Source organism: Balaenoptera musculus, chromosome 10, assembly GCF_009873245.2.
Source record: "Balaenoptera musculus isolate JJ_BM4_2016_0621 chromosome 10, mBalMus1.pri.v3, whole genome shotgun sequence".
Classification (NCBI taxonomy): Eukaryota; Metazoa; Chordata; class Mammalia; order Artiodactyla; family Balaenopteridae; genus Balaenoptera; species Balaenoptera musculus.
The window spans coordinates 101478214-101502452 of NC_045794.1; the positions used below are offsets into that span (position 1 = coordinate 101478214).

At 54.0% G+C, this 24239-nt stretch overlaps 1 protein-coding gene across 1 annotated transcript in view; it reads right to left on the reverse strand.

Annotated features, from left to right (window-relative positions):
* Positions 1–1422: 1422 nt before the first annotated feature.
* The window catches only part of CERK (ceramide kinase), a 53098-nt gene continuing 30281 nt past the window's right edge, over positions 1423–24239 (reverse strand). Inside the window, exons 5-14 of the mRNA XM_036867491.1 lie at positions 23254–23379; positions 21320–21383; positions 18849–18994; positions 13823–13897; positions 12446–12598; positions 9071–9176; positions 7717–7793; positions 6799–7004; positions 5856–6064; positions 1423–4071 (exon numbers count right to left, since the gene is read on the reverse strand). Of these exons, the coding sequence (XP_036723386.1) occupies positions 3999–4071; positions 5856–6064; positions 6799–7004; positions 7717–7793; positions 9071–9176; positions 12446–12598; positions 13823–13897; positions 18849–18994; positions 21320–21383; positions 23254–23379 (1235 nt within the window). The 3' untranslated portion in view covers positions 1423–3998. The remainder of the gene's footprint in view (positions 4072–5855; positions 6065–6798; positions 7005–7716; positions 7794–9070; positions 9177–12445; positions 12599–13822; positions 13898–18848; positions 18995–21319; positions 21384–23253; positions 23380–24239) is intronic.

A 24239-nucleotide genomic window follows, 5' to 3' on the forward strand; every position in this document is an offset into this window, starting at 1 on the left:
CAGAGGGAAATGAAATTAATGTTCTTGTTCTTGAATCGGGGTTCTCTTCATAGGTACTTACTGTTTAATAACACGGCGTTTGGTGAGTGAATTTTACGACTACACGATGGGTAAATAAGGTCATACGCTGACCAAAGAGGGGTGCTCATGATGAACCAAGGATTGTAATACTGTTCTCCCTACAGTATTTAACCAACGGGCAAAGCTGAGTCCAACATTATTGGCTGTAACAGAGACTGGAGTGAGGGGCGAGGCGACCCTGAAGGCCGCCGGAATCTCGGGGAGCAGCCTCTGCCTGGGAGCTGAGGGTCCGGGAGACCCCCCCCCCGTGTGTGGGAAAGCCACCCAGCTCGTGGAGATCTGCCCCCCAAACACTGGAACCAGGAAGCCCAGCCCCTTTCTACTCTGGGCCCCAGTGTCCTCCACTGTCAAAGGCTGGCATCACAGCACCAGTAAGACTGTAAAGGATAATACTCAAATATTTGTGATTATAGAAAGCCCCCAAATCTACAGAAAAATAAGAGGCACGTTTTTCTGGATAGAATCTGATACGTAAAAAGCCACTGCATTTCTACATAAAAACAAAAATTTTAAAGGATAACAGCCTCAAAATAGGAAGTTTTTAAGAACAAATCTAAACAAAATTAAGAGACATATGGAAAAATTATTAACCTGTATTGAAAGATGCGAATTAGGACTTACAAAACGGGAAATATATGCAATGTTCATAGACTGGAAAATTCAGTTTCATGATGAAAACGTCTTCTTAATACCCCCAGAATGAAACAGGCTACAGAAAATGACACAGTATGATGCCTTTATATAAAGAGCAAAACCTGAAAAACTATGCTGAGAATATAAACAAGTAGGGGAAGAGAAAAAAAAAAACACCTTTCTTCTACCCTCTCAGGTTCAGTTGTTGGGGTCTGTGAATTAAACAACTGACCAAAGGCAAATTAGAAGAAACGGCATACAATTTTTATCTAATGCTAATATTTAATTTTTTTTATGTGACTCCAGGCCTTTGTAGAAAAGCAGTGGAGACAAAAAGAGGTGGTCAGACCGAGCGCCTTATATGGATTTTAATAAAGGGCAATAAATTTGACAAGAAGTGACAAAGGAAAGGGAGTTTGGGCTTCTAGGGTAAAGTTAATGTATTGGGGCATTTTATATGGAGAAACTAATGGAAGAGAAGCGTTCTTTTATTAAGGTTTGTTTGCGCAGCACCACCTCAGTGCTAACTTTGTCTCCAGGGACAAAGGGGGCCCAGGAGAGAAGAGGGGGCACACCCTCACAAAGAGGAAGATATGTCCTTTCAGGCAGATGGGGGAGGGCAGAGAGCTCTTTTTGGCATCTGCCACTTCTTAGCTGTCTTCCGCTCAGAGCAGTCCTTACGCCAAAGTGGCACATTTGGGGGTGCCACCTTCTGATCCCCTCTCATGGGTAAAGCAAGGAAATGATACCCTCAAGTTTTGAAACAGGAGTTAGTTAGCTCTTCGGTGGAGGCAGGGGAGGCTCAGTCCACAAGGGCACACAGGGAGCTTGGGGGTGAAGTTCAATTTCTTGGCATGGGTGGTAGGTACCCCACCGTTCATTTTACTCTTGTTCTTTAAATTGTACGTGTTTTCACAAAAAATACTCCTCTGCTTTGAAAAACAATAGGAAACTCGTAAGAGAAAAAAGAAGCTACGTTCTGCCCAAAGTAACAACTTTATTTGTCTTCTCAAACATACCAGAGCAAATTCACCATTTTCTAATCTTGAAGCCAGCAAGACTAGAAAGAAAATTAAGCCCCTTTCTGCCCACACCGCCCAGTTACCCGGGACTGCAGTAAGGACAGAGTCAGCCGCCCGCCCAGGGGCAGGCACGCGCCGCCCTCGCTCGGCATCAGGATGACCAGGAGGAAGGTCCGGGCGTAACTGCTGCACCAACAGGCCACACAGGAGGTTAGCAACCTAGACTAACGCTTCTCAGCGACCCCAGGTTTTCACTGTCCAGCCATCAGTTCTGATTTTTTCTTAAAATCCTGCAGTATTGGCGCTGGGGTCGCTCCGCTCAGGGTCCTCACGTGCCGCAAGGTCTGAAGGGTACTCCGGCCCCGTGACGGGGTCATCCACAGCTCCCGGGGTGGGGCGGGGCGGTCCTCAGACAGCCACACAACCTCCAGGGGCAGTTCCAAGGTCTGCGATTTTGAATGTCAGCAAGCAGTCGGTGAATATCGCCAAGGCACGCAGGAACCATGTGGCGTGGCGGGGTTTCTTCCTGAACGTAAAATGCTTACTCTCTGGCCTGGACGGTTTTTCTCCAATTGGCAGTGCATTTCAGGGCAGGCCAGTGATTGGAAGCATTCCCCAGGGACGATGAAGACTGGAGACCCTCTCGGGGACCCTGGTGAAGCAGCGCAATCAATTCCACGGCGCGTCCACGGTGCTCACGGTCCCCCGCGCAGAGCTCGTGCACCTTTGGTCTCCTCCCCACCAAGGGCAAGCATCAACAAGACGGCGGCATCTCTTTCTTTCTCATCCCCAGACTTTTCACTCACCCGCCAGTTATCAAATCATTCAACTTGCACAATCACTTAATAACATGGTCTCCTAAAAATCCACTGTTGAGGCTGCCCTTTCATCTGCTCTGGGCGGGACTGAATGGTGAAATAGGACATTTCACGTGTACTTCCAAATAGAAATCACCGCAAAGGAATTCCAAAGATAAACGATGTCTGTTAGATGCTAAAGCGGCTGCCCGGACCCTGCGTGAAAGGCGGCGGCCGCTCCCACCGCCTCTCGTAACAGACTCCCTCTTCACAAATCCAAGGTGAAGCTGCAGCCGCTCACGTTTCAGCTAAAGCTGTTGTAGATGCGTCTTCCACACACCGAAGCACGAACACAAACAAAACAAGGCCCAGGCGAGGGGCGCCCCTGGGCCCGGGGAGGCCCCAGCACTTGAGCAGAAACAAACGAAAACAGACAGTGAGGGCACCGTTTATCCTCTTCTGGTTGAAAGGCCAGAACTTTCAATAAATATATAGAAATAAGTGTGAAAATAAGAAAGGAACAAACCTGGACCACGTGGTACAGCCAAGGGACCCCGGGGCGTGGGACCCTCCCCTGGGGGTGGGGAGCTCGGTCTGGAGTTCACACAGTTCGCGCAGGAATGTCTCACCCACCCCGCTCGGCTGCTTTCCGTCTCCCCACAAAGCCCAGCTATGGCACCCCCGCTGTGCGGATAGAAAGCTCGGGGATTCCAAATTTAAAAGAGTAAAACCCTTTCGAGTGCTTTGCAAGCTGCCCGTTTCCAGAGCTCCTGACTTGTTCTCGCTCCCAGCTGGATTGTCTAGAAACACTACTGTGATTTTTCAAGCTACAGTATCGTTACTCTGAGTGTTCTTCTCACTCACTAGAACGGGCTACTATGGAAGTGTCACTTCGAGCAGGACTGTGATATTGCATTGTAGTTGCACGGGACAGAAAGGGTCCAGTAATAACGTCTTAATCGCAAGTTAAGATGCAGGTACTACAAAGGCAAAGAGAACCAACTACTTTCCAAAACTTGATCACAAGCTACTACAGGGTAAGTCTTGCCAAGCAGATCGGTGACCCTGTAGACACTCGTGTCCTGGTGGCGTGACCTCGATGGAACACGTTCACATCGCGTTGTTCCTACAGTTATTGCGACAGAGCCACAAATGGGCCGTTTTAACATCTGCACCATCAGCATGGTTGAAATCTAAGAAGCCAAGCACTCCCAAATCAGCAAGCGCCACTTGCTGAGGATAAGTTACGTGAAACGCAACCCAAAGACTCACATAGAACTGAAAATGCCAAATACGTCCACAAAATTGTTGACAAAAGGTATTTTTTCTAAAATCAACATTTAACTATCAAAAATAAATTTCTAAGTTTGAATGCGTATCAACGTAATTGGTCTGTAGTAATTTTCTTAAATACTGTTCCCACTTCCCAAGCACAGCAAGAAGGCCGGCGATGCGAGACGGCGTCTCAGCGCTGTGACTCCTGCTTCGAGTTCTCTTCGATTCCTCGTGCAAAGAGCCGGACCAGCTGGCAGTGCACCCTGCAGAGACAAAGGGCCACGCTTAGACCCTGTGCGTCCCCTGACCCTCGGCCCCCCAGCCGGTCGAGGGCAGAGGTGGGCCTCATGCACCAGGATGGTGGGTCTCACCGTGGCAGTCTCTGGTCCCACCCGGCAGCGACGGGCCAGGGGCGCAGAGCGACTTCCTGACACTCCTGAGAGACCGATTTTGTAAAGGGCAGCTGACGGCCAAGTGGAGATCCAGGACCCCGTAGACCCGGTTCTAACTCCAGCGCCCCACCCGCGAGCAGAGTAACAAACCCACAGGCCGCCTCTCTCCCTGCCTCGGTTTCCTTATGAGAACTGAGCTGACGGGGCCATGGGGAGGGTCCCCTGAAGGGCAAGCCCGAGCGAGTAGGAGACACTGGAAATGTGCCGTCACGGGAGACAAGTGTCGCCACACCAGCCCGAGCGCCCGCCTTCCACAGAGAGCCACAGCACATAAGCGGGGGCTCAGAGGTCAGCGTGGGCTCTTGGGTCCCACTGGCAGCGCCACCGTCCCACTTGATGAATGACGTCACAGCCTCCTGAGAGATGGTTAGTCCCAAAGGCCCCGTAAGTAAGTGACTCACTGTTCAAGACACCGCAATCTTTATCAAGGCGTGTAGGATATATTTCACAAAAGAATGCCTTTTTTAACTTTCAGCAATTCATAAGCCGGCATTAAAAATAATTCCGTTTCCTTAACTTGTGAAGTGAGTCTACAGGAGCCGAACCCCTGCACGCACGACTTGGCAGGGCGGGTTCGCCTGTGACCGTGGAGCCGCCTCTTGTCCTGAGACGTGAGCAGGGCGGTCACCGCCACGCTGGCCGCATCCTGGTCGCAAGAGCAGGGAGCACGCAGACGGGCACTGGGGGAGGTTGGAGAGCTGCCCCTGCCCACGGCTTTGGCTTGGACGCTAGCAGTCAGGAGACCCAGCTGGGACCAGCAGCTGGTTGGCTGAGAGCCATTTAAAGTGGGGGTTATAAACGGGGATAACACACGGCACGCTGAAACACGGAAGGGTGCGCCCGCCGCCCGTCCTTCCACGCGGCGGGGGTGGGGCCTACAGGCAGGCTCCCGGCCACCTTGCTCATGCAACACCCACTCTGCTATCGCCCGCGGGAGTCCAGCTTGGATTCCTTAAGGTCGACCGAGATCCTAAAGCCATTGGTCACAGGACAGAATCCTTCTACAACTTTACAGTTCTCCCTCCGTCTCTTGTAACTGTTACACGCACACCTCAATCAATAGCCTTTTTCTTAAAAACAGTTTCCTTTACTGTGTCTTTCAGTGGGGCCAAAAACCACGTTCTTGGCACTCCTATTTCATCTGGTGATGTAATAAATACATATAATCAGACTGCAGATTCCCAAGTCCAAATACAGCAGGCCCAGCAGGTTCGGAGCCAGAGGGGCGGGCCTGGCGCCTGGACCGCAGCACGGCCGCGGGCTGGGCTCCTCGGGGGCCGGAGCCTCTCCAGGTGGTCAGTGGACCCAGGACTTGGAAAGTGCCCACAAAGGCGCTTTGTTAGTTTATTTAACTAGTTAGGAGACCAGAGCGAGAATGCCAGTACTGGCAGTGCAGGATGTGGAGGAGAAAAATAAAACTGAGGGGCTTCAAAACCTGTGAAAAGATCAACCCCTCAGCATCTTTCCAAAACTGAGGTAACGGCGTCTCCCTGGGGCTTTCACCCGGGGAAACACACGTGCGTCTATGACACACTCTCACGCTTCAGGCTGTGAGGGTGCCGGGCCCACAGAGCCCCAGGGCCACCTTCGCTCACCTGACCTCAATGGCAGGGCTGCTCAGAACCTCCCCGTCGCAGTTCCAGGCGCTGCTGGAGACGGCGCAGCAGCACGGGGGGCGGTCGCTGCACAGCTGCCCCAACCGCTTCTTCCCGCGGCCCCGGACGCTGCCGTCCTCGTCCTCCGCAGGCTTCGGCACAAACTGGAACTTCTTGACGCGATAGACTTCAACGAAAGTGAAGTCAAACTACCAAGAGACAGCAGGACGGAAACACGCTCTCAGCGGTGCTGCGCTGGGGGCGGGACAGCCGTCGGGGCCTCCCGGCAGCTCCTCCCCCCGCAGCTTGGGGACAAGAGAAGTGGTCACCACGACTCTTACAACACGGTCCCATCCACAATGAATGACACGGAGTAAAGAATTCCTGAGCAGCAACTTGTACGATTATTTACCTTTTTAACAAGCAGTATTTTAAAAGCCACATAAAAACACTGTTGGCCCAGATCTTAAAAAAATGTAACAGCCACAAACTTTACCAAAATCATAGACTGATCAGAAGTTGCAATTGTCTGGGTATGGTTAGACTTGCCCTCCCCCCACCCCGTGTCACTACAAGGGTGCCAGTGACTAAGGAAAGGTTTGCTGGAAGAGTCTCAGTAGAACCCCTTTCTGGGAGCTGAAAGATTTTGTTGTAAGTGACCAGCAAGGGCAACAGAAAGTTGCACTGCATCACTTCGTTCTGTTTTTAAATAGGAAGAGAAACATTCACGCCTCCTAGTTTCTCTGCTCAAAGACTTTATATTTTTAAATGAGACTTTACAAGGAATAACTATGACTAAGACTTTAAAATGGGTGAAATGCAAACAGAAAAATCTGTCCTTCTTCCCCTTGAATTCACAGCCGATCCTACAACATACAGATCGGGGTCGCCCAGGTAGAAGCGGCCGCCAACGCAGGCCATGTGGAAGCAGCGGTGCCCTTACCTGGTCGCCCTGGTTGGTGTGCCTGACGAGAAACCTCAGGAAGTTGAACCGGGAGCACTTCCGGATGAGGATGAGGTCGGAAGACCCGTCTCCCAGGTGGGCGGCCGGGGAGAGCCCCTGGGGGCTCCGGGGACAAGCACAGGACATGTTGGTGGCGTTGATGGCCAGGAACTGCCCGCAGACGACCTTCCACTCTTCCACCTCCTCTGAAGCAGGAAGAAGCATCGCAGAGGCTACGTTAAATCCGTTACATCCGAGCCGGGCAGGCGGGCGTCCTGAGATGACCGGGAGGGGTCGTCTCTACAAACGCACCATGCGATCGCTTCTCAGCATCAACACAGAGAAAACCGCGCCCACCGCTGTGCCCGGCGGTCACCTCCCGAGAGGCAGAGCTGTTTCTCGGGCCCTCGCCTGGGACTTGGGACCACGATCTAGAGCAGGGGTCGCCAAATCTGGCCCACCACCTACCTGACTGGGTGTGGCCTGTGAGCTAAGAATGGGTTTTACATTCTTAAATGGTTGAAAAAAAAATCAAAAGAAGGAAAGTATTTTGTGACATGTGAAAATGACGTGAAACTCAAATTTCAGCGTCCACGAATAGTTTCTGGAGCACTGCTGAGCCCACTCCTTTCCTCTAAGCCCTCGAAAAGGCCACTCGCTGACCCCCGTTCTGGACCACTCTAGGGACAGGCGCCTGGCTGGCGCCCCAACAGTAGTTCAGAGGGACGTGGCAAGATGGGCCCTTCCACAAAATCCCCTCTTTTCCCCAAAGTCTGGCAAAGGCAACCACGCACTCTGCCTGGAGCTGAAGTGGAAGCAGGTGGCCCTGCAGAGAAGAAGGGGCGGGGGTAGGAGGGGCGAGACCCGAGGCCCCGGACTGTAGGTCCAGCCGCGGCCGCGTCGGCCCCGCCACGTTACCGGTGCTCTCCAAGCCGTACAGCGACCTTCTCTGCTCGGCCTCCAGCTGCTGCTTGCTCTGCCTGCAGACGAAGCACCTGGAGGACGAGAACATGACCACCTTGTCCAGAACCTGCAGGCTGCAAAGGCGTTTCAATTCTTTTCACATAGTAGGAAGTGCAATTTTCAGAGGCTTCACTTAAAAATATTTTGTTTGCATATTAATTTGAGTTCTCAGAATCAGATCCACTCTTAGAAATTACACAGACAACATATCCGTTTTGAAAATGGATAAACATTACAAAAAGCAAACAGCATCCCACGAGGCCCTTCTGTTGGCCCTGGGGAGCGGGCTGAGCTTGGCCCCGACGCCGGGGTGGCGGCAGACGGAGCGAAGGACAAGGTGCAGATCCCAGCGTGGATTCCCGGCCTGAGACTTTGTTCCCTTTCACAAAACAGGGAACATAGTGGTGATCTGGTCCAGTCAGTAACAAGCAAGTAAATGACTCAGAGCAGCTATCGCGGGCCTTGGTCGTTGGTCTCACAGATGTTTGCGGTCCTGGGCACCGCTGGATTCAGGCCGTCGAACGGGCCAGGGGCTTTTGCTGGTGGAATTAGCTCATCAGCAACTGAGGTGGCGAGGCCGTGCCTCTAACTGTTTGATTTTATGGTCTCAAATTCTTCACTTAAAGGAGGAGAGGACCAGGGGAAGGAAGGGCCCACGTCTGAATGACTTAAAGAAGGAAGGAAAACCCCTGAGTCCATCAAATCCCTACAGCCTCTCCGCGTCCTCAGACTGAGGAGCAGGGACAAGATGGTCGCGGGTACAGGTGGCCAACCTGACACTCGTTCCAGGTTAACCCGGGCACACGCTGTTGAGCACGGTGGGGACACACAGGGTGACAAGGCAGCGTGGCTCGCAGAGGGGCCCCCACTGCTGGCCCGGGGTCTGGACCGGCCTCTCCTGACCACCCAGTGGGGGGACGGGGGGCCCGTCCAGCCAGCTCCACGGGCGCCCCGAGGGCGCGCACAGACCTGTCCATAAAGGGGCTCGTCTTCGTCATTTCTCACATCCCCAGCAGGGGGGACAGCGGACCCCCGCACCGGAGCAGACGGCGTGGTGTGAGCCCTCTGCTGGGTAGACGACGGGGACCAGACCTGACCCTGGGCCGCCCCGTGACCCAGGACCCAGCATGGGGGACACGGCGGGACCCCCTCAGGGTGCGTGGGACCCTGACCGCTGGTCAGGAGGAACCAGCACCTCCCGTCTACATTGCCAAGTACTGCCCACTCACTTCACAGCAGGAGCAAACCCCAGCCAGTCCTGCTTCTATCTCATCGTTTGAGCAGAAACACACGTAAGGGATGTGCTTACCCCGCCCGGCAGGGTTTCCTGTCCCTCGGGGAGCCCACCGTGTGCTGTGCTGGCAGGAAGGACACTGTCCCTTCGTAGCAGTGATGGGAGAGGAAGGTCTTCAAACCTGAGAACAGAGCGAGACGGAGAGACACACCCACATGCACCACTGCCTGCGCAGGAGACCGTGCCGTCAGCTTCTGCAAAGCGTGGGCGCAGCGCACCCGCCTGGGGACAGAGCGTCTGCAGGAGGACGTGGCCCCCTCCCACTTCAGGCTGAGCTGCCACCGCCATCACAGAGGACTGCAGGCTCCCGGCCGCCAGGGCTACCTTCCACACTGGCAAAGGGGACGTCTTGGCCACCAGTGACCCCTCGTTGTGGCCTCGACGACGTGGCCTGCAGGTTCCGCCCTGTGAAGCCCCCAACGCACCCCCAGGTTTGACCCCGTCGTCCACAACTTTGGTGTCTTGGAGGAACTCAGGACAAAGACCAGGCGGCACTGCCACCAGGCCGTGGCCGGCCCCTCTGGGAAACTGTGGCACGCTGTCCGTCGAGCCGCCTGCACCCCCAGCATGCCAAGGCTGAGAGAGGTGAGGAGGCTGCAGAAGCAGCGTGTGAAGCGAGCAGAGGTTGGTTCACGAGGCTGAAGGAGAGAAGCCGCCTCCATAACATCAAAGTGCGAGGGGAAGCAGCGAGGCTGGTGTGGGAGCCGCAGCCGGCGAGCCAGAAGACCTAGCTAAGATCATTCACGAAGGTGGCTCCACCAAACAACAGGTTTTCAGTGCAGAGGAAACACTTCTCCTGGAAGAAGATGCCATGCAGGACTCTCCCAGCTAGAGAGGAGAGGTCGCTGCCTGGCTGGAAAGCTTCAGAGGACAGGCTGACCCTTGTGTTAGGGGCTAATGCAGCTGGTGGCTTTAAGTTGAAGCCAGTGCTCCTTTACCATCTGAAGATCCTGGGGCCCTTAAGAATTACGCTAAATCCACTCCGCCTGTGCTCTGTAAATGGAACAGAGCCTGTTTATAAACACATCTATTTACAACATGATTAACTATTTTAAGCCCACTGTTGAGACCTACTGCTCAGAAAAAAAGATTTCTTTCAAAATGTTACTGCTCAATGACAATGCACCTGGTCACGCAAGAGCTCTGAGGGAGATGGGCGAGATTCATGTTGTTTTCATGCCTGACAACATAACATTCATTCTGCAGCCCGCAAGCCACAACTACTGAAGCCCGCGTGCCTAGAGCCCGTGCTCCTCAACAAGAGAAGCCACGACAATGAGAAGCCCGCGCACCACAACGAAGAGGAGCCCCCGCTCGCCGCAACTAGAGGAAGCCCACACGCAGCAACGAAGACCCAATGCAGCCAAAAGTAAAATAAATAAAATAAATAAATTTATTTTAAAAAAAAAGTTTAAAAAAAAAAGAAGTGGAGCCTGAAGATGGGACCGGACTGCTGCATCTCATGGTAAAACGTTAATGGACGAGGAGCTGCTTCTTATGGATGAGCAAAGAGAGCGGCTTCTTGAGACGGACTCTACCCTGGTGAAGATGCTGAGGAGATTGTTAAAATGACAGCAAAGGATGTAGAATATGACGTAAACTTAGCTGATAAAGCAGCAGCAGGGTCTGAGAGGACTGACTCCACTTTTGAAAGAAGTTCTACTGTGGGGAAAGTGCTATCAAATTTCACTGCAGGCTACAGAGCAATCGTTCCTGAAAGGAAGAGTCAACTGATGCAGCAGACTTCACTGCTGTCGTATTTCAAGGCATCGCGGCGCCCCCCCCCCCACAGCCCTCAGCACCCCCGACCCTGATCCGTCAGCAGCCGTCTGCATCGAGGCAAGACCCAGCACAAAGATTACGACTTACTGAAGGCACAGGTGATGGGGAGCACTTTTTAACCATGAAGTATTTTTAAATTAAGGTATGTATCTTTTTTTAGACATAATGCTATTGCACACTTAACAGACTACAGTGTAGCCTAAACATAACTTGTATATGCACTGGGAATGCAAAAAATTCGTGTGACTTGCTTTATTTTGATATTTGCTTTCTTAAGGTGGTCTGGAACTGAACCCTAAATATCTCCAAAGGTGTGCCTGTAAATTTACCCAAAAGTAACCTATACAGGGCAGTGACCAGAGAAATGACACTCATTAAATACAGCCAAGCCATCATCAAAAAATCTACAAACAATAAATGCTGGAGAGGGTGTGGAGAAAAGGGAACCCTCCTGCACTGTTGGTGGGAACGTAAATTGATACAAGCCACTATGGAAAATAGTATGGAGGTTCCTTGAAAAACTAAAAATAGAACTACCATATGACCCAGCAAGCCCACTACTGGGCATATACCCTGAGAAAACCATAATTCAAAAAGAGTCATGTACCCCAATGTTCATTGCAGTACTATTTACAATAGCCAGGACATGGAAGCAACCTAAGTGTCCATTGACAGATGAATGGATAAAGAAGATGTGGCACATATATACAATGGAATATTACTCAGCCATAAAAAGAAATGAAATTGAGTTATTTGTAGTGAGGTGGATGGACCTAGAGTCTGTCACACAGAGTTAAGTAAGTCAGAAAGAGAAAAACAAATACCGTATGCTAACACATATATATGGAATCTTAAAAAAAAAAAAAAAAAGGTCCTGAAGAACCTAGGGGCAGGAAGGACAGGAATAAAGACGCAGATGTAGAGAATGGACTTGAGGACACGGGGAGGGGGATGGGTAAGCTGGGGTGAAGTGAGAGAGTAGCATTGACATATATACACTACCGAATGTAAAACAGATAGCTAGTGGGAAGCAGCCGCATAGCACAGGGAGATCAGCTCGTGCTCTGTGACCACCCAGAGGGGTGGGATAGGGAGGGTGGGAGGGAGACGCAAGAGGGAGGGGATATGGGGATATATGTATATGTATAGCTGATTCACTTTGTTATAAAGCAGAAACTAACACACCATTGTAAAGCAATTATACTCCAATAAAGATGTTAAAAAATAAAATAAAATAGTACTATAAGTCCCTGCAAATAAATAAATACAGCCAAGGAATTCATCTCAGCAAGTGTCAAACTTTGAATCCTACATCCTTTCAAACTTTTTTTCTGCATTTAAATGCATTTGAAGGCTGAAAGGGTGGTGTTGCATATGACCTCAAAGTGCAGACCGTCACTCGTTTGTATGATCTGGGATCGACCCCCATTCCTCCTCGTTCCAGCTCTGAGCAGATGTGAGAACTGGCCTGTGACCGACGGCAGCGGTTCTCCGGGCACCCGGGACCCATCAGACTCGCGCCCCTTGGTTTCCGTCTGTGAACGAGGCCCCACCTGGAGCGAGGCGGAGGCCGTGTGTGGAAGCTCCCGGCGTGTTACTCTGAGTTACCTGAGAAGTCGTATCTGACGAGACCCATCCACCGCTTCCTCTCGCTGTCCTTGATGATGTCCCCGTAGAAGCCGTAGCCCAGCAGGGACACCGAGTACCGCAGCAGCGTGCTGTTGTGATGCACAGAGGACACGTCCATGGCCAGCGAGTCCCCTGCGGAGAGAAGCCAGGGTGGAGCCCGCGCCCCTCCGCCTGCCCCCCTGCACAGCGCCCGGCGGCCGTGATGGAGCCGCGAATTAAAGCGCGAGATAGGCAGGAGGCAGTCGAGGCCGTGGTCTGTTCTCCCGGGGTGCCCGGCCTCCTGCTTGCGACCCAAGTGACTAAATTTGACTCAAATTTCCAAAACGGGCTTGGAAAGCGGTTCCGTAAGGAGGGGAAAACAATGTGACCGTGAAGCTCGCTGAACGCCACTAAGTGAAAGGAAGGAGGAAAAGGCGCCTGGCATTCTCAAATGTAAAATCACACGTGTACCATCTGTGAACACAGCCCTCTGTGACTGTGGCCGACACGCGAGTAGCACTGCCAGCAGGGACGAGGACGGGCAGAGGGAGCCACACGGGTGCCCTGACGGCGCCTGGCAGCTCCGAGCAGCGCTACCCGCAGCCTGGGGCCTCCGACCCCGGGGGGCACGCTTTCTAGAGGAGCGGGGAGGGCGGGGTGTGACTGGGGAGGCCTGTCCCTGCAGCCTGGGGCCTCCGACCCCGGGGGGTGCGCTTTCTAGAGGAGCGGGGAGGGAGGGGTGTGACTGGGGAGGCCTGTCCCTGCAGCCTGGGGCCTCCGACCCCGGGGGGTGCGCTTTCTAGAGGAGCAGGGAGGGAGGGGTGTGACTGGGGAGGCCTGTCCCTGCAGCCTGGGGCCTCCGACCCCGGGGGGTGCGCTTTCTAGAGGAGCGGGGAGGGAGGGGTGTGACTGGGGAGGCCTGTCCCTGCAGCCTGGGGCCTCCGACCCCGGGGGGTGCGCTTTCTAGAGGAGCAGGGAGGGAGGGGTGTGACTGGGGAGGCCTGTCCCCGCAGGGCGACAAGGGGCCAAGTCCCGAGCAGGGATGAGGGCTGACAGCAGGGCTCCAGATGAGGGCGCGGACGTGTCGGGGCAGAGGAGCACCTGGCCAGCGCAGGGGACGCCACGGAGAACCACCGGGGCGCAGGTGCCGGGCTACCCCAATGCTCTGGGTGGGCACCAGAGGGTTCTGAGCAGAGCAGCGCTTCTGTTTCTGAAGGTCACCCCGCTGGACGGGATGGGAAGTGGCAGGGAAGGGTGGCAGCCAGGGCCCTGCTGGCGGACGGACGGGCACCCGCACGGCGAGGCGGACCGACACCCGCGTGTGCCCGGGGACCTGGGATGGGGCAAGCCAAGTGCGGCGCTGAGAGAGGCACCCACCCACGACGATGTGCAGAGCCGAGGTCTCCGCGTCGTTCGTGCCAACCGTTGAGTAACACACACAGTCTGTCGACCCTAAAGGGGGGGAAAGGTCCTTAATGTCACTACAATCGCTTAAGAGCCTAGCGTGTTTCCAAGTGCATGAGTGGTAAGCTCTTCCGTTTCTTCCATGGCCCTGGAGTAAATAAGAAGGAATAAACTCCGTTTGCCTACAGAGTTAGTCGCTGAGGTTGATTCATCAAGAATACTGAGATTGACCTTGACTACCCGCAACCAGCCAGCTCCTCACAGAGGGTTCAGAGACCCCTCCCGAGCCCGTCCGGGGGGCGGGGCCCTTGGGAGGTCCCTGCAGCGGTGGCAGCGGGGCGCCAGGGCGCAAGGCTCAGCGCTCTGCACGGTGTCCCCGCTCCTGGCTGCCACAAAGGCGGGCAGCAGCCCTGGGGCTCCAGACCTCAAGACCAAAGGGACTCTGCAGTGGGGAAGTGCATGCAAAGCAAGGACAGCTCGTGGAGGTCACAGAAAAAACACCGCAGACCTGTGCGCGGAGAGAGACCCGGAGTCTCAGCCCACCCCTGGGTCATGAGGGCGCAGCAGCTGCCGGCTGACAGGCGTGAGGGGCCAGCGGGACCCGCTCTGACCCCCACGGGCTCGGCCGGGGCTCTCCCTCCTCCTGCCCACACCCCCGTCTGTACAGTGGAGGCGACCTCAGTGCACCCAGCTAGCGCCTGGATCCCGAGGGCACGGCAGTGATACTACGGGTCCTCCCTCGGTCTGTCCTGGTTCTAACTGGGTCGTCACCAACGTCTCTGTTCTCCACCTGAGTGGGCAGAAAATCTCCCGGGTGCTTATTTATAACAGATTCCTGAGCCCCGCCTCACCCCCGAGATCCTGACTCAGTAGGTTTGGGATGGGGCTGAGGGATCTGAATTTTAACACGTCTGCTGAATAGCCGAAAACCCTAGTCTAGATTTCCCAAAAATAAACTCTGACGGTATCCAGAATTGCACCATAAATGCTGCCTCAGACACACAACCAACACAGGTTGAGGCCCATCAGGGAATAACCATCCTGTTAGCAGGCACACAAGCTATAGACACGCTGGATCGCAGGCAGTGTTTGTCATCTCTTAGAGCAACAGAATCTGGTCCAGTTTGAGATCAGAGTAGAAGCCTCTTAACTATTTAAGCTAACATATGCCTTCTTATGGTCGGAAACTTATATAAACACATACAGATGCATATATTTTTAATATGTATATTTTTCTTTTTTGTTAATCTTAACTTGAAGACTTGAATGACATCTCATTCCAAAAATGAGCCGAAAAGTAAAACGGTTTAAATGAACATTTAAGATTATAGGAGTGACTAATTCTTAAAATGGAATTAACAGTATTTAAGGAAAACTACATGGTTTCAGACTATCTTCCACACCCTTATTTTTCTAATTGAGGGTACCCGAATAACGGGTATAAACATTTCTGACAAAATAAACTACAAAAGAGCCATGAAATTAACTTGAAGCACACCTTCATATCCCTAGAACTTCCCAGAATTTCCAGAGCCCACTTGCTCCCCTTACGTGCCTACCGCACTGTTTACACGGGCTCTAGGCATGCGGGCTTTGGTAGTTGTGGCGCGCGGGCTCAGTAGTTGTGGCTCGTGGGCTCTAGAGCTCAGGCTCAGTAGTTGTGACGCACGGGCTTAGTTGCTCCGCGGCATGTGGATCTTCCTGGACCAGGGCTCGAACCCGAGTCCCCTGCATTGGCAGGCGGATTCTTATCCGCTGCGCCACCAGGGAAGTCCCCTCCCCTGCATTTTATCAGATATAACTTGTATATTCAGCAATCTTTTAATCAGTAGAAATTCAGCAGCGATCTCAAATAAAAATGAAGAAACGAGTGGTCTGCACTTTGCACCATGTCCTTTTGACCTTTAAAGTCCCTCTTTATTTGTGGGTCTATCTAGAATCTAACTGCTCTATTAAACACATGTTAGAATCAAGTTGAAAGTCTCATAAAGAGATCTGTCTCGAGTAGGGAAAAAACCCCCAGCACTTCTGACCTGCTGCATCATCCTTTTTACAGCCACAACAAAGACGGGCCCTTTTTGATGGCCCATCTCAACGACAGCATCTTGTCATAGAAGCTGCTCGAGAGGCGCCTCGTGTGGGAACAGCGGGCAGGACAGGGACAGGCTGAAGGCCACTGGTCAGTCAGTCAGTCAGTCCTGGGCCGCACGTGGGGCAAACCGCCGGCTCTAGAGGGCTGGGCTGGACGTGGCCCACTTTTCCGAGTTCATTCACTAGGAACTAACTGCAAACACTTCCACTGAGTGTGTGAGATGGCGCAGAACCTACAGGCACCTGAACCCTACAGAAAAAAGCAGAGGGCTCAGTGGGGCCTGCCCTGGGCTGGGGGACACGCATTCACTGTTACCCAAGTCCTTAGGGCAACAAATAGCGCAAGTGAACCGAGTTTCTAGTAGGTTTCAGGGGTTATTTTGCTGAAAAATCAGATTTTTAAAGAAGGTACTCAGCTCAGCTTCCTCCCTGCTCAGCATCCTTCACGGGCCACCTCCCCACCCGCCTCCCTGCAGCTCCCACCTCCACTCTGCCTCTCATGCATGCTGCTCACGTCTGCACCACCCACAGCCAAGCCTGTTCCTGCCTCGGGGCCATCGCCTGTGCCGCTCCTCCTGCCTAGAACATCGTGCCCCAGATGCAGGGCGCTGTCCCCTGCCCTTCAGGCCTCTGAGTGGGATCACACGTGAAAGGCCCCCTGCGCCCGTCTGGACCGTGCTCCCCCAGGCCCCACTGCTCTGTTCTCTCCGCTGCATGCTAATCACCTGCCTCTCCCCCTGGACTCCCTGCGTCCCCGCCTTGTTCCCTCGCAAGGCCCACAGCGAGGCCAGCCCACAGGAGGCCAGCAGAATGTACGCACGAGGACCCACCGAGGGAACGGACGGACGGAGCGTGGGGCGTCTGCGGGCTGTGGACCCCTAAGCTTTGGGCTGGCGGCCGGGGCACCGGGCACCCGCAGACAGCCGCTTCAGGGCAGGAGAACGTCTGATTCTTCTTCGTCCCCAAAACACCACTTCTCGCTTGTTTAACATTCAGTCTGCTTCCAACAGCTCATTGCCCCCTCTGGGGACAACGTAAGTCCCCAGTTATCTCTGTGCGGTGAAGACTTTAACCCAGAGGGAGTGCCAGCTCCAGACATAAGATCTGGTTTATCTCGGAGCCCCCTGACCCCCAGCCCCTGTGCCCCAGAGCCACCTGCAGCCTCCCCCTCCTCGAGGCCCCGCCTGGGAGGCGGCCCTCCCGGAAGCTGTGTCACCCGGCCCAGGGCAGAGGCAGCGGGCATGCACCCTTCTCCTTGCAAGCACAGTCTGGGCACTGCTGTCTCCCCGCCCCCGCTGTGCCGGCCTTCCTGAGACCTGAGCAGGCCCAGGCGGGACCACCCAGCTCCGAACCCCGACACACTGTCCCTGAGGTCCAAGGCCAGTGCCCACAGCCCGGTGCTGGGGGGCTCGTGCTGGGGGGCTCGGGCTGGCTGCACCATCCGATTCACCAAGTCCTGCTGGCTCTGCCACTGAAACTGTGCTCGAGTCACAGCCAACCGCACACCCGATGTCCGGCGTCCACCCGGGACCCGGGCAGCCCACCCGCCGCTGCTCTAGAACGGAACGTAGAGGGTGGTCTCACGCGCGGCCCTCTAGACGAGAGCCTGACCCAGGGCCTTTCCCCAGTCCCTCTAGCCCCCCGCCTGAGCGCATGGCTATTCCCATGGCCGACCGCTGCCCCAGGGGACCCTTGGCGTGTGTCACTCCGCGCCCGGTCCCTCACCCATCACCTCTCAGGAGGGCTCCTGGGACCCCCCGGAAGGAGCCCCTCCGAGCCACTCACCCAGACCCACGCCAGCGGCGCCTCCTCTACCCTGCCCCACTGCTGGAGACCCTCTCCTGCCACGCGGGTCCGTGTGTCTGCTGAGCTCCACAGCAAGACCCGGTCCCTGCCAGGCCGTGGAGAAGCAGGGCGTCTGCCGGGCGCACTCCCGCTGCGCGGCGTCGGCCTGAGCTCTGGCGCCCTTCAACCATTTTAATAGCCCAGGGTTTTAGGTATCAGAGCCACACGGGCAAATGGTGACAAGAGGCATAAAGGAAACACAGATTAGAAGGTAGAAAAATAAAATTCACGTAGTCCAGACACACCATGTACAAGGTCCAAGGACAAAAGCCTAACCTGGCAGAGAAGTTGGAAAACACGTGACCCACTGAGGGGAACATCCTTCACACACAGACAGCACCCGGCCAGGTGGGGAAGGACAGACCTTCCCGGGGGGCAGAGCAGCCTCCAAGCCCCACCGTCCGCGCCCTTCTGGGCAGCCACGCAACCTGACCCTGGCACCCCGCATCGTCACCCAGAAAGTGGGGTGACAGCACCATTCTCAGAGCCACCAGAGAACGCGGATGTCCACCCGAACCCGACCTGCCAGGGTCCCTGCCGCTGTGGCCCAGACACAGGGTGAGGAGGGTGCCTCCTTCCGCTGGGTGGTCTGCAGAGCCCCGGCTTCACCCCGCGCCCCCTGCCCCCCGCCGGCTCAACGCTGTGACTCTCCTAAGAGCTGGGTGCTTCCCGGAGACACCAAACACGCCGAGCCGGCCACCTCAGGACACGGCACGGCCGGCCCCTGTCCCGCTCCCACCCCGAGGCCTCCCGCCCCGACGCCCGGCCCCCGGCCCCGCGTACCGGTCACTTCTTCCAGGACACCGCCTGCTCCCCAGGCTCCCCTTCTCCTGCACTGTGCTCTGGGCCTCCCCCATCCCCCCCCCACTGCCAAATGGCCATCCCTTCGAGAGCCAGGACCGTGCCCCCAGCGCCTGGCAGGAAGCAGGCGTCCGGGGGGGACGGCAGGACCCCTTCCCGCACGCAGCGGCGGTCCTGTGTCAGGTGCGCGGAGAGAAGAGCTCGCCTGAAATAAGGGACGAGCCTCAGGAAGACCCAAGGGCGACCCCTCCCGGCCGCGTACCCGCAGGGATGATACCGATCCTCAGCGGGCTGGGCACGAGCGCCGCCCGGGGCTGGTCCTGGTCCACGCCGGCGTCCCTCTGCGTCCTGCCCACCAGGCCGTGCAGGACCTCGCTGAACATGCCGTCTCCGCCCACACAGACGACGCTGCGGGAGGAGCACAGGCGTCAGGCCCTCAGCACCCGCCCCGCACCGCCAGCTCCCTCCTGCGCTGGCCTCCGAGCCGCCACCCAGGCCGCAGCGGTGCCCGTGCCCCGTCGGCCGGCACAGTCCCCACCCGTCTCAGCTCACTCCCCGCTCCTGCGGCAGACCTCTTCAGACCCTCCGTGTCTGCGTCCAAGCCCTGCAGGGAGAGGCTCCTGATGCCCCCCCGCAGCCACACGGCCAGGCGCTGACAGGTCGGGAAGGGCAGGGCCTGGGGGACCGGGTGAAGGGCAGGGCCTGGGGGACCGGGTGAAGGGCAGGGCCTGGGGCCAAGCTGCAGAGAATGCCCCTTCCTTCCCTAGCAGGCGAGGCTGACGAAAAATAAGCAGACAAAACATGAGCTCAACAGACTTCTCCCCTCTGCCTTCCAGCCCCTGAATAGGGTCTCCAGGAACTCGGCCTCTGGGGCAGGTGACACGTGGCTTCTTCCCTCCCTGATGCTCCCTCCACCCCTCCCCCACTCAAGACCCACTCCTGCTGTGTGACCCTAATCCACCTCCCTGACCCTTCCCTCCAGGGAGGCTCTTCACACTGCCTGAGGCCCCCAGCGGCACAGTCGCCCACTTGAGACCCTAGAGCCTTCTTGCGGCCCTGGGATGGGGCGCAGGGACACTCAGGACGCTGCCACGCCTGGTCACAAAGCTTGGCGTCCAGCCCTTGGCTGCCCCCCAGCCTTCACGCTGACCCGACTGGAGGGGGCCCACAGCTCCACTGACATCCCCCACACCAAAACCTGCTTCAGCTCATCTCATTGCCTGATGACACTTGGTGAGGACTCGGTCACGGGGACCAGCCGATTCTCCCCCACACGTCCTGGAGAGCAGCCCCTCTGCCACTGTCCAGCCAGCTCCTGCCCAAGACCCATAACCTCTGCCAGCCTCCCTGGGTCCAATCCTCATTGCTACTTGCCACGCCGCTTTCAAGAGTATCTTTCCGGGGCTTCCCTGGTGGCGCAGTGGTTAAGAATCCGCCTGCCAGTGCAGGGGACACGGGTCCAAGCCCTGGCCCGGGAAGATCCCACATGCCAAGGAGCAACTAAGCCCGTGCGCCACAACTACTAAGCCTGCGCTCTAGACCCAAGAGCCACAACGACTGAGCCCACGTGCCACAACTACTGAGCCTGCGCTCTAGACCCAAGAGCCACAACTACTGAGCCCACGTGCCACAACTACTGAAGCCCACGTGCCTAGAGCCCGTGCTCCGCAACAAGAGAAGCCACCGCAACGGGAAGCCCACGCACCGCAACGAAGAGTAGCCCCCGCTCGCCACAACTAGAGAAAGCCCGCGCACAGCAACAAAGACCCAACGCAGCCAAAAATAAATAAACAAAATAAATAAATTAAAACAAAAGTTATCTTTCCAAAACACCCGAGCCTATAGGACATCTAGGTACAAGCTTTCCGGGGATCCTCACCACCTTTCCCCAGCCTCGTCTGCTCATTCGCCGAGCACCTGCCGCGCGCCAGCCCTGTGCCAGGCGCGGGGGGCAGCTGTGCACAAGGCAGAGGGGGCCGGCTCTCCAGGAGCTGACATGCCAGCAGGCACAGACGCAACACAGATGCAGAGTCACACTCGGGGCCGGTGCCTCCTGCGGGGACGCGCACAGCACCCGCTCTGCGCTGTCACAGCCAGAAACGCACAAGCAGGTCCTGACCGAGAGGAAACCTCAGACAGACCCAGAGCCAAGGGACATGCTGCAAAGGCACTGGCCTGTTCTCTCAAAATTCAGCCGCACCGAGAAGGCTGAGGATCTGGTCCGGGTTACGGGAGACCAGAGACACACCCACTGAGTCTGAAGGCAACGTATGATCCAGGGCTCTTCTGCCTTAGGGAGTAATGGGACAGCGGGCAGAGTCCGAAAAGGACAGCAAATGGGTCACGGCACTCGTATCAGTGTTAATCTCCTGGTTTTGATCACTGCATTTTAGTTCTGTAAGAGAATATCCTTGCTTTTAGGAAATACACACAAGTATTTAGGGACGAAAGCTGATCATGTCTATAACATACTTTCAAACGATACAGAAAAAATTTCTGTACGTAGGTGGTAAGACTAAAAAGGAAAACAAAACTATTACACGGTGGTTTTCCAAGGAGAAGAACATGACTGAACTTTTCTGCCTTTCCTAATTTTCTAGGAGAAGAAGGTTTATTTTACTTCGACAACTAGGAAAAAAGGTGTAAGGAAAGGGAGTGAATAAAATGAAGACAGATGGGTAAAACTTGATGAGAATTGACTACTTATTAGTCAGATGAAAGACGCTTACTTACCCGTCATATTTGTCTATGTTGAGCTCATATAAACTCTCCTTGGCATGATTAGCATGCTCAGTAACTGTGGGAAAAAAACATATTACATTAGAGTTTACACTCAAGTCTGTGAATCCTCTTTAAAATGAAAGGCAAGTAAACCATGCTTTTAAAATGAGGTCCTATAAAATCTGCAGGAGGGTTTCCTGTAAGAAAGCCCTCCTTTGATCTTACCCAAATTCCTTTCACGGACAGGATGCTGACCTCAGGGGAACAGGACCTCTCAGAATACACTCTACTGGGTAGGACATCACATTCTTGGCATTTTTTAAAAATTAATTAATTTATTTATTTTTGGCTGCGTTGGGTCTTCGTTGCTGCGCGCAGGCTTTCTCTAGTAGCGGCGAGCGGGGGCTACTCTTCGTTGCAGTGCACGGGCTTCTCATTGTGGTGGCTTCTCTCGTTGTGTAGCATGGGCTCTAGGCACGTGGGCTTCAGTAGTTGCGGCTCACGGGCTCTAGAGCACAGGCTCATTAGTTGTGGCGCACGGGCTTAGTTGCTCCGTGGCATGTGGGATCTTCCCAGACCAGGGCTCGAACCCGTGTCCCCTGCACTGGCAGGCGGATTCTCAACCACTGCGCCACCAGGGAAGCCCCACATTCTTGGCATTTAATTGCCAACAAATAATAACTTTCTTGGGAAGAGATTACATCTTCTATTTTATAGTTTTCCCTTATTATCCAAGGAACTTGGAAAATTTTAGAATATACCAAAATGTAGAAGAAAGAAAATGTTAGTCCATAGTCTGTATACTCACTGTAACAAAAACTCTCTTTTTTTAAAAAAGAAAAATTTATTAATATTTTTATTTGGGTGCACCGGGTCTTAGTTGCGGCACATGGGATCTTCGTTGCCGCGTGCAGGATCCTCATTTGTGGCATGCGGATCTTTAGTTGCAGCACGTGGGATCTAGTTCCCTGACCAGGGATCGAACCCGGGCCCCCTGCACTGGGAGCGCGGAGTCTTAGCCACTGGACCACCAGGGAAGTCCCAACAAAAACTCTCTTAAAATTCACTTGTACACACAATTTTGTGTCCTTGTTTTCCCAACATCTTATCACAATCCCTTTTTCATCATTAAAAATTCCTTGTAAAGAGCATTATAAAGAGCTACATACTATTCCTTCAGATTCACCACAATTTTATCTTTATGTTTCCTGTTCCGGGGTATAAGTGGTTTCCAGTGTTTTGCTTTTATAAAAATGAGGCAACGGACACCTGTGTACCTCGCCCTCTGTGTACAGCTGATGGTTTTCTCAGGAAAGTTTAGAAAACTCTAAGATTGGACAAAAACCCCCTCCTTTTTGAGGATCGTGACCCGCACTGCCAAGTGGCCCTTTAATAAGTTTACACAAAACCCTCAAATCTCTGAAGGGAGAAACCGTCTCCCTACACCCTCCCAGCATCTAGAACTTGCTCTGAAACTCGGCACCGCAAATGTGGCATTGCATCGTGTTTCTTAAAAATACCACTTACTGGTGAAATGATTTCTAAGCCTTACTAATTGCTTATATCTCTTGCAAGAATTTTCTGTCCATAATCTTTGTCCTTTTATCCTTAGTGTTTTTCCTGAGTGCTTTATGTGCTAATACTTGGCTAGAACAGCCTACGTTCTTTACTTTGTATTCTTCTCATTCTGGTATGCCAAAAACCCCAACATTTCAGTTTGTTAAAATAATCTTATACAGGGAATTCCCTGGTGGTCCAGTGGTTAGGACTCTGCGCTTTCACTGCTGGGGCCCGGGTTCGATCCCTGGTCGGGGAACTAAGATCCTGCAAGCTGCGAAGCATGGCCAAAAAAAAAAAAAAAAAAATCTTACTACAATAAAAATCTTCCCTAGTGACCATATCTGAGTCATTCTCAAATTTACTTCTACAGAGACTTTGCACCTTACCAATGATCTCGGTGGTGATGGAGGCCAGTGTAAACAACGGCGCCACTTTTCTCTCATAGATCCGCTTGCCTTGTCCTTTCCCTCCAAACGGATTGATGAACACCAGTAAGTGCTTTGGTCTAGATGCTGCAAAACAGCAACACCGTGTAAGTCACAATGAATGTAGGTGATCAAAATGAAGAACTGTGTTACTGAACAAAATCAAACCACAATGGTTCTAGAGCTCTGCTTAGTATTATCTGACAAAAAGCATTTTTAAGGTAAAGAACGGTGCTCAAGAGTTTCCTAATCTCTGAAAAGAGAAAAGCACAGCTTGTGAGATCAGGCAGGTGCTCTGCACATCGGCCAGGGGGATGGCAGCCCCGGGGATTCAGAATCCTGGCAGAGAAGGACGCTCTCTCCTGATGAGCAGTCCTACAGGGTGTAAATCCTGGAAGCAGCACCCTCATTCTTCTTCACGTGAAGGAAAGTGAGTCTTCAGAAAATGAGAGAAATAGATATACAGCACGGAGCGTTGGGCGAGAAAGACAGACGGACAGGCACAGGGAACGCTCAATCTGGAGACGGACAGAGAGACGGAAGGACGGCAGGACGTCCCTTCCAGAGGCCCGGCTAACCGCCTACACCCAGGTCTCCTGAAACACCCTGTTTTCTTATAGCAACTTCCACATTTCTGCTTGGGTCGGTTCAAGTAGATTCTGATACTCAAAAGCCAAATTTAACCAACAAATCAATAAAAGTAGCAAGAAAATCGAAGCCCTGGGTCCACACAGAATCCCACACATGAACGCTCACAACAGCGCCATTCACAGCAGCCAAAACGTGGAGACCCCCCAGGTGTCCACCAACTGACGGCTGGATACACAGAATGTGACCAAAGGAGTATCGTTCAGCAACGAAAAGGAACAGCCCACTGATACACTTAACCAACATGAATAAATACCAAGAGCATGATGCTGAGAGATGGAAGAATTACACAAAACAGC